Source organism: Dufourea novaeangliae, unplaced genomic scaffold (genome assembly GCF_001272555.1).
Source record: "Dufourea novaeangliae isolate 0120121106 unplaced genomic scaffold, ASM127255v1 scaffold23, whole genome shotgun sequence".
Classification (NCBI taxonomy): domain Eukaryota; kingdom Metazoa; phylum Arthropoda; class Insecta; order Hymenoptera; family Halictidae; genus Dufourea; species Dufourea novaeangliae.
Genome location: NW_015373894.1, coordinates 608,901 through 618,902, shown reverse-complemented (window position 1 = coordinate 618,902; position 10,002 = coordinate 608,901). Strand labels below are relative to the sequence as shown.

General features: G+C 37.9%; 3 protein-coding genes across 3 annotated transcripts; 2 read left to right on the top strand and 1 right to left on the bottom strand.

Moving 5' to 3' along the window:
• The first annotated feature begins 1,029 nt into the window (after positions 1–1,029).
• On the top strand, positions 1,030–2,594 carry LOC107189313. The gene is made up of 4 exons (XM_015577814.1): positions 1,030–1,092; positions 1,730–1,972; positions 2,081–2,230; positions 2,323–2,594. Exons 1-4 carry the CDS (start codon positions 1,030–1,032, stop codon positions 2,488–2,490), a joined length of 624 nt encoding a protein of 207 aa, XP_015433300.1. The 3' UTR covers positions 2,491–2,594.
• Positions 2,586–4,961, bottom strand: LOC107189602 (tRNA-dihydrouridine(47) synthase [NAD(P)(+)]-like). The gene is made up of 5 exons (XM_015578169.1): positions 4,873–4,961; positions 3,479–4,715; positions 3,017–3,384; positions 2,817–2,945; positions 2,586–2,748 (listed from the first exon to the last, which is right to left on the bottom strand). Exons 1-5 carry the CDS (start codon positions 4,959–4,961, stop codon positions 2,676–2,678), a joined length of 1,896 nt encoding a protein of 631 aa, XP_015433655.1. The 3' UTR covers positions 2,586–2,675.
• Positions 4,962–5,310: 349 nt separating this feature from the next.
• Positions 5,311–8,783, top strand: LOC107189304 (putative sodium-dependent multivitamin transporter). Its single transcript, XM_015577802.1, has 9 exons — positions 5,311–5,623; positions 6,360–6,489; positions 6,567–6,788; positions 6,865–7,205; positions 7,280–7,399; positions 7,475–7,692; positions 7,827–8,044; positions 8,132–8,373; positions 8,462–8,783. The coding sequence occupies exons 2-9, from the start codon at positions 6,370–6,372 to the stop codon at positions 8,781–8,783; spliced, it is 1,803 nt and encodes a 600-aa protein (XP_015433288.1). The 5' UTR covers positions 5,311–5,623; positions 6,360–6,369.
• The last annotated feature ends 1,219 nt before the right edge of the window (positions 8,784–10,002 follow it).

The window sequence follows — 10,002 nt, the reverse complement described above, 5'->3', positions numbered from 1 at the left end:
AGATAGCACATGACGCCTTGAAGACAGCTCAAAGGCGTAGACCTAAAATAGCCGTAAAATGAACGTCTTCAAGACGTCATGTGCTATCTGGGTTATTATTTTGAACCTGTTGGTTCTTAAAAGATTGAAATTTATACGTTTTTTTATGTATATTTTCTAATAACGAATAAACACTACTTGAAAAGTAAATTACTTCTTTTCATTTGAATGCTTTGAATCGTAATTTAAATAAAATAAATTCTTAATACTATACAAAAATTTGTATTTTGGAAAATTCGTTTTGAAAATGATATTCTCTTAATTATATTCAGCTTATTTTTTAATTCGTGAATTGATAGGATTTTCATATTGATATTTTTATCAGTATTTAACAAAAATATACTTATCGATATTGGAAGTAATATCGCACATCTCTAATTTCTGTCTAACCCGGTATACAAAGAAAAATTTAAAGTACCATAAAATTGTACATAAAAAATAACAGAAACGACACAGAAATTAATAGAGAATGGAAAAGATTAATGACACAAATTTTGGGGCCCAGAATTGCTCGATCATTTTTGGAAGAGATTAATAATCGTTCACATTTTTCGCCTGGTTTTACTTGGCTAATACTACGTCATGCCACGGTTACTGCACCGCGAAACACAGCGATCGGCACGGGGAAGAGTAATTTATATCATACGACGCGAAGCACGTCAGCTCAATCACGATCGACCTTGCTGACCGGTTTGTACTGTTTTTCACGGGATTATCGTCGTCTTCAAAGATTCATCAATACATCACCATGATTCCCTGACGTCATCGTTCCCATTGATAATTGTACAAATCATTTGAAATTTCGAGAAAGAGCACCGTAAAATGATAGGGAAAACACTAATTCCGATCAAATGATTTTCTTTTTTCCTCCGTGAAAATTTCATACTTTTCAGTCTTTTATAAAAATTAATTTGTCCACGCATTATAGCGACTACTTTGCCCCTACTTTACACGAAATGCAGTTGAATTATAAATTGGGTACTCTACAAAATGGTACCTTGCAGAGGCAGACTGAAAACTGTTGCTGCTAGGGAAGGTCTTATGCAAGATGAAGTAATTGACTCGTTCAAGACACGCCATTGTAATGTACGTTTTCTTTTTAAATATTGTCTCCTTGGTCGATATACACTAGTCCATTCGGTTAATGAATTGTTGAGGCCGACCAGTGGTGTCCTTTAATCGCATTTTCTGGCGTCGCGCGTTGCGTCATCCGTTAAAATTCATGGTTCTGACGGAGGTCTCGGCTCGTGTTGGAGACCTATCAAACTTGATAAAGCATAAATCGTGCGCCGGAGGGGTTCCGCTAAGTGGGAATGGAAGTGGAGTGAATCGGTCGTTTAATAATGGTAACTGACAAAACGGCAGAACGATCGTCGATCATTGATGGCTCTCCCCGTTTGAATCCCTTGACTTACAATACTTTTTTACCGTGAAACACTAATTCGTCACTCTGCAACAATTATGTACAAGTTCGATCGAAGAAAACAGTGAGGTGCCATTTTTATTCCCACTGTGTATAAAGGTAGAACGATCTGTAACTGGGGATAAGTCTCACAAGGAAACTTCAGTGTACCTTGAAGAATCGAAATTTTCAGGGTGCCAAAGTTCCCTTGCGGGACAAGTATTTTTACACATTTTATACAATTTTGGTATTCATCATTCTAATCACTTTTGTCCTATAAATTTCCAGTTCGCCGGCATGGTATATGCAGCCCACGATGCTTACAGATTCATGAAGAAAATCGATAACGACTACGAAAATTCCTGTATGCTGAGAACGTACAACGATCCTAAAACCATTCACCCTCAACGTCAACGTCTTCCCCTCGCTCGAGACGTGTCCTATCCAGACGAGTACTACGACGACGATTTGAAGCAGAAACAGGCGGAGGAGCAGCCCTTGGATAGGAATAGTCGAAATTCATTACTGTCCGTCTTGTATCCGAGTCAGACACCGGTCGGTCCTGTATCCAACGAGGAGAAATAAATATATGCCTTCGTTCAGCAATCCGATTCTGACCGTTTCACGTTCTCTTCGTAGGAGTACTATAACCTTTGCGAAACCGTAACTAGAAAAGTGCAGCTAGTCGACTCCGAGTACGAGTACCAACCACCGATCTACCAGGAGGTCTATTGTAAGAATTACCCTATCCGTGGCGACAGCCAGACCACCGTGAACTCTTTAAAGCAGGTAGAATGCAGGAGGGCAGTTGTTATTTCTCTTTAGCTTTTGTAGCTTGCGATTAGGTCCATTTGGCACCAAATGAGTTCCGTTTCTTCTAGGAGTGCGTCTATCCTGGGTCCCAGTGTGTCCAGAAATGGAGGACATTGGTCCTGGTGAAGCGACCATGGGGCAGTGAATGTTGGGAACCTTACACCAAGGAGATCGCTAGTGGTTGTGAGTGTATGTGGGAGAAGCCTTCCCTCGGAGACATAGCTGAACATTATTGAATTTTCATGCGGACGAGCCCTCGGGATTCAATGATCGAAGGAGCGAACGTAACAAACAGGCGCTTCTGCGACCAGCGATTTTATTCCATCGGACGATTGTTTATTTCATGATGTCTTCGTATAAAATTATTGATTCTGTTTTTATGACAATTCGCTGTACATCATTACATCTCCTCCCTAACCTGTTACTTCCATGAGTTCGCCTTGTGTTTTGGCAAAAAATGAAATCCCTCGGGCACTTTCCCTAGTAACATCTCCCTAACAAGAAATGCAATGTTAAAAGAATGATAATACTTTTGGTAGGACCACAGAAATGGTACACGTACGATAATTTAATCCAATCTGCACAGTTCGAACTGGCCATCATTGTTTCCATGTCATCGCGACCTCGGTAAAATGGCGGTCTCTCGTTGATTCTTTGCGGAGGTCTCTCCAAAATACCGATAGGAATATACCTAAGTAGAAATGGTATTAATAATGTATACAAGTAATGACAGGGTTACTATGCGAAACACGACTTATTCACCTGTGCAAAAAAGAAATCCACTCTAACATAAACCTTCTTGTTGTTTCAACTCCTCGGGTATCCGAGCCCCAATGTTCGAGACCGTAATTGGCATACTTTTTTAAAATATCAAATCTTTCCGAGCTCGAGACATCTAGCAACTTTTTCTCTTTTATTTCAGTAAATATCCATGGTTTTATTAATGCACCACGACCTACGGTGATACCCTGTACATTTGTGTAGGTATTTTGAATCCTCTGGTAATCATTGAACGACAGAATGTCACCGTTTCCAAACACAGGTACAGGATGTGCTGCTTTTGCGCATTTGTCTATGTACTCCCAGTCAGCTAACTTTGTATATCTCTGTTCACGCGATCGACCATGAACCTAATAATACGATACATAGTTTGCATCAGAAATATTTACTATACTGCATTATAATTATGCGATGCAAACACAAAAACATAAGTAACTTACTCACAGTGATCATGGATACGCCCCAGTCACGAAACTTCGGTATTAGATTATGGGCGATCGGTTTGTCAATATAGACACCTGTTCTAGTTTTGACAGTTAATGGTATACTCATAACTTGACTAACAGATTTCACAACAGTTTCTAATACATTCAGCCGATTAAGCATTCCACTGCCACCTCCCTGTCTATAGATCAAGTCTATAGGACACCCCAGATTCAGATCAATGAAGTCAATATCAATTTCTTCGTCCAATAATTGCGCACATCTGGTTAGTACGCCCGGATTATTACCACATAGTTGTACACCAAAGACATCCTCTGATTCGTGCCTTTTAACAAGTGCCCATTCCTCGTGAGCTCCTTGCAATATCTTTGGTGCCAGAGCCATTTCTCCACAAGTTATGTCTGCACCATACTCTTTGCAGATTCTCCTAAATGGCAAATTACCTACAGTTGTCAGGGGACTCAACAATATTTTATTCTTCCAATCAATTTTCTTCTTTTCCGAAGCTCTACACTTTATTAGATCAGAGTCATCGACTGGGCCAATATTTTTCTCTGTATTATTTATCACAGAGGTTTCATTATTAGATTCAGTTACTGGAATATCTGTAGCAGAACCATTTTTTACTATGGATTGCTCGGTTTCTTTCTCTACAGTTGCCTTTTTCCTGGATGGCTCGTTTGCTCGGACAGTTTTCTCAGCTTTGGAGAAATTGTACTTGTGTTTTCTCAGCTGCATTTGAAGATTCTTATTCAAGTGATTCTTGGTAGAAGGAAGCCTCGTCTTAAATTCTTCCTCCTTTTCTTTATCAATAATATTCAGACCATCCTCTGTCAAATGTTTAGAGCCTATTCTACACGCAGCACCTCTGGGACATTTGCCACTGCGATTGAATAGATAGCATTCTGTCCCAATGTCATCTGGCTTTATTTTTAAGTACTCTACCCTGTCATGCAAAAATGTGCAACGTTTGTTGTCGCATTTCTTTTCGGGTTCACCCACAGCTTGATCTGCTATCCAAGGGCACAGATTCACCTGTCGCTGAGCCTTGAATGGAGCTGGCCTAGCTTTATTTTGACCCCTAAGTTTCTCCTTTTTGTTGTCATTCTTAAATCTTTTATTCGGTGGTTCAACCACTGCAGTTGGTTCATCCTCTGCATTGTTGGAAACTTTTTGTTTGTCCCTTTCTGTTAAACACTCTTCGCTTAAGAGTCTCACGTGATCATCAAGAATATACCTGCAATAGTTTTTCGTGTAATTGGAGTAATATTTATTAAGGTTTTCATGACAACCATGTGATAGTTGAGATTAGCCAACATAATATAACATATTTCAAATGTCAATAGTCAGCAAATAAATGGTGAAACTTGAAACATACGGTACTGCAAACTTACTCTGCTTTGATTAAACACACTCCTTTCTGTTTATCCTCATTATAGTCAAAGGCACAATCGTCTCCACATTTTTCACTGTACGCCGCCATTTCAAATCATTCGATGTATCGAATCGTTTATGGTGGTTTATGGTCGAACATTTAAATTTTAAATGTTCGTTACCTTTGCCCCGTAGCCGCGAATGATCGTTAATTTAAGACCGACTCACAGTAGTTCTCAAACACGAACCATAGATCTCTTCCCAATAATAACTTCCAATTAAGATTTTAATTTACTGACTTACGTATATAATCAACTACTACTCAAACGGAATATTGGTTTTTAAGCTGCTCCTAACCTTATACACAGCTGGTAACTAAGCAAAACCTAACCAACAGACGTTGGTATCGCGTTACAAATTCGTCTGAGTAAGGGAAAACAATAAAGTTTCAAGGTATCATCGGATATTACATTCTTTGGAATTTATTGATTTTCTGCTGAAATTTCTTTAAATACGAGATGAAAGTTGAGAAGTACGATGGGGGCAATACAATAACCTTCAGAGGCCATATTCTTTCGGCTGAACTCTAACTCCTCCGCACGTGCTAGCGCGATTACGGTGATGCTTTCACGTACGGAGACACGATTAGAGAACCTGAAGTCGTTAAAGACAATCGGAAACAGTGTAGACCCGCAGTGCGGGTCGCGATGAGACGTTCGTATCGTTCTTATCAGTTGAATCCGTGCTCGACGTTGCAACGCTTTGTTCCTGGTAAGTCAACGTGCTTGCCCAACTCAATTGTAAATGTCGTTTCTCGATTACTGACAAAATGAACCGTCGTTTTTATGCCATAAATGACTTAGATGGAACAGGATATTATCCTGACTCCTTGTTCGGACAAAGAAATTAATTGTAAGTAACGTATAGGAAACGGAAAGTCAGAATTCTAATAGCTGTTAATTGGTGTCAATGATAACATGTTCATATCAGTAATAACATGAGGTCTTAATTGAAGGTACGTCACGCTGTCATATCCCGGGATTTAGGATCATCGAGAGACGATAGTATGATCGATATGGAATAATTAGTATTACAGAAAACTTGCCACTTTTTGTGTGATGTTTATTGAAGTTATTTCTTTCTGAATAACACATCGCTTTATATAAATTACTTTGACCTTTTTAATTATTATCACAGTCCTTGAATTCATTTATTAACGACGAAAGCAATTAACTCTGTTGTACTAATTATCTTTCTTTCTTTTGGTTTATTGTGCATAACCGAAGAGTATTGTGTGAGACGATAACTGGATATTCATTAATAAATCAAAAAAGTAAACATTGCTTAAGGTGGTTCGTAAAGATATGAAGCATAAAGAGACCCTGTTTGTCTAATATAGATTACATTTTATCTCTTCAAATACACACAGTCAATTATTGTCTATTATACACTTGCAAAAAAATATAACAATAAGTATAATTAATTATTCCTTTTTTTTTAATTATAGGACCAACAGTATGACAGAACCTGGTAAATTACAATGGGAGGATTACATAGTTATAGCAGTTACACTACTTATAAGTGTAGGTATTGGTATCTACTACAGATTCAGTGGTGGGCGTCAAAAGACTATGGAGGTATTTATTTGAGAAATCTTATGTAAAAATGAAAACAGTTTCTGTATGAAACATTAATAATGCCACAACTTTGACAGGAATACTTCATAGCTAGCAGATCAATGAGCATTGTTCCTGTAGGAGTAGCACTTGTAGTGTCCTTTATGTCTGCTATAACATTATTAGGTGTTTCTGCAGAAAATTATACATATGGGACACAGTTCGTAGTAATTAACATATCATACCTGATAGGAACACCCATTGTTTGCTATGGGTACTTACCAGTATTTTTCAAGCTCCAAGCAACAAGTGCTTATGAGGTTTGGTGGAATAAGTGAATGTGGACAAAGTTATTGTCAAAGACTTGAATGATTTTTTTCTTTCTTTTTTTTTTAGTATCTAGAGAAACGATTTGGTGTTAAAGCTAGGATGATGGCTAGTTTTGTATACTGGATTCAGTTGCTCCTGTATTCAGGTGTTGTGCTTTATGCACCTGCTTTGGCATTGGAAGCCACAACAGGAATTTCTAAAGCAGGCAGTATTATTATTATTGGACTAGTCTGTGCCTTTTACTCGAGCATAGGCGGCATTAAAGCCGTCCTAATAACGGACGTGTTTCAAGGAATCCTTATGTTTGTTGCTGTTTTTGTTATTATTGGTACGGCTGCCAATGAAGTTGGAGGATTAGGTGAAATTTGGCGTATCGCAGAGGCTGGTGGTAGAATTGAATTCGACAGGTACTTTAATTCTATAAGAAAATTTAGTCGAAATATTTATGCAACAATTGAAAAAATTAATACATTTTTTCTAGTATTTCTGTAGACCCAACAGTGAGACATACATGGTGGAGTCTTATTATTGGAGGTCTGTGTACATTTTTATCATTGTATGGTGTGAACCAAGTTCAAGTACAACGAATGTTGACTGTGAAGTAAGAATCGTAATATCTAGAACTAGAAGGAAATGTTAAAAGATATATTGTTTTTAATGAGTGTAATACTTTCAGAGATATGAAAGCAGCCCAAAAGGCACTGTGGATAGCATGGCCAATTTTAACCGTACTTTCAATGACTACTTGTTTCTCCGGGTTAGCAATTTATAGCAAATATTCCAAATGTGATCCTTTGAAACAGAAAAAGATCACATCGTCCGATATGTTGATGCCATATTACGTTATGGACACCATGTCTGATAAACCTGGTCTACCAGGTCTCTTTATAGCAGGTAAGGGTTTTATAACTGCTTCGCACTGTTAAATAATAATACTCTTAAAAATTTTACAACGATATAATTTCTTCGTATTCTCGCGCGTAGTGATTTCGAAACATTAATCTGCTTCTTATACGACTTTTGCTTAGGTATATTTAGTGCTGGCCTTAGCACAATTTCAGCAGCTTTGAATTCCTTAGCTGCAGTAACATTAGAAGATTACTTGAAACCCGCCTATAAGAAGTGTCGTGATAGCGAGTTATCTCTTACAACAACAACAACTCTAGCTAAATTGCTTGCTTTCGTATTCGGTATTGTTTCCATCGCTTTGGCATTTTTAGCTCAATTGTTGGGTGGTGTATTACAGGTGATACCCTTAATAATTAAACGATATATTCGTGTATTTTTACATACACTAAAAACTAACGAAATTTTATTCACACTGTTATCACAGGTCAGCCTAACCATATTTGGTGTAGTGGGAGGTCCTCTTTTGGGACTCTTCACGCTTGGTATGCTCACTGAAACAGCAACAGAAATCCCATCTGTATCCGCTGCCAGTGCATCTTTGGCCTTTCTATTCTGGATTGCTTTTGGACAACCCAGACCAAGTCCACCAATGTTGCCAGTGTCCATCGAAAGCTGTCTTGCGAATACAACCATGTCTACCTTGAATCAGGCGACGGAGTTCGCAGGGTGAGTAGAAATAATATCGTAGACTTTCAGTTCTAATCTAAATTGAGCTAATTTTCTCACCAAGGTCAACCTTTTGTTTCTGGTTTAGGGTAACAGGCGATTCATCTTACGTCTATATGTACCGTATTTCGTACATGTGGTACGGTCCACTTGGTTTTGTATTTACGTTCGTCGTAGGACTGTCGCTTAGTTACTGTTTAAAGCTATTATATAAAGAGAAAAAGGCTGAGTTGGATCCGAATTTGTATTTTCCTATGATAGGAAATCGTATACGACGTAGGCAACGAGTTTTAGAAAAAAATGAGCCCGACACCACAACGGATATCGCCACGCAGAGAAAATATTTGTTCACTGTTAACAGCTACAATGAGACGGAGAATAGGGATGAGTTTAGTGTCACCAAAATGTAGTGCAACCAGTTTTTGCATGATTTCTGTTACGTTCGTTGCGTGACATTTTAGATTTTAGACATTCCAAGTACAAAAAAGGGTTAAGTACCATGTCCCTCCCATATAGTCCTACCGATCAATTGATGTAACGAGATTGTAGATTGTTTGAGGGAGGATAATTAAAGAGGAATATTGTATTTTGATGGAAGTAACTTGCCTAATACGCGTGAAAATGTTGCTTCTGTTTTAGCCTTTTTCAATTTAGTTTGGGTTTTGGGGACAAGTATTCTTAATAGGTGTATGTATGAAAAGAATCAGTTCGCTCTGTTGAACTGTGTTTTATAGTATAAATTTTTGTACGTGTCATGTGTGAACACCGACACGTGTCAATGATGCGGTGAGCATTTAGTTGATAGACGAATGTTTTCTATCTGTTGTTCCTAACTGCCATTTTTCTACAGTTTCTATTTATTATGTACAAGACGTTACCTCAACAACCATTTCGACACATTGTGGTGCTTTCAATGTGCTGTATTATACACCTCAGAACATATTATTCTATATACAGTCATTGTCGTAAATAATATATCCAACAAGTTGTATTTAACTGTTCTAGTGTGCGATTATTTACTTGAGTGAAACCGAAACAAATTAGATATTAGTAAAATGATTTGTAATAAACATTAACGTCCATACAGTGCAAGATACACCCCGAGAAAATATTCTTTTGTATAAAACAGGTGATGCCTATGGTTAAGAAGGATAATAAAAAGAAGACAGACATTAAGGGGACAGAAAGACACTGGGACAGAAGTGTTTCTGGACCCGATCTACTACCAGCCTAACTGTCTACAAACTAACCACTAATATTCCAAGTTTTCATTTAAAATTCTATACAATAAGAAATGTAACTGAAGTCTTGTAACCCTGATGGGAAGCAATAACACACATAGATACATAAATAAAAAATTCTATATACTCTTAGACAATGGAAGGACCCCGGAAAAATGTATATTCAAATAAAATGTAAATTCCATACCCCATTTGATGACGCCCCCTCCCTTTTAACCCATTCTGCTGATTTTTTTCTTAACCGACGAATATCATGATACAGTTCAATTTATTAAGAATTTGTCTTTCCGTCCTGGAACGATGACTCGAAAGAGGAACGGTTCACATGAATTCTGCGGGAAGAAAGACGGACAAAAGTCTAAGGTACTTCTAAGAGGAATAGCAGCTC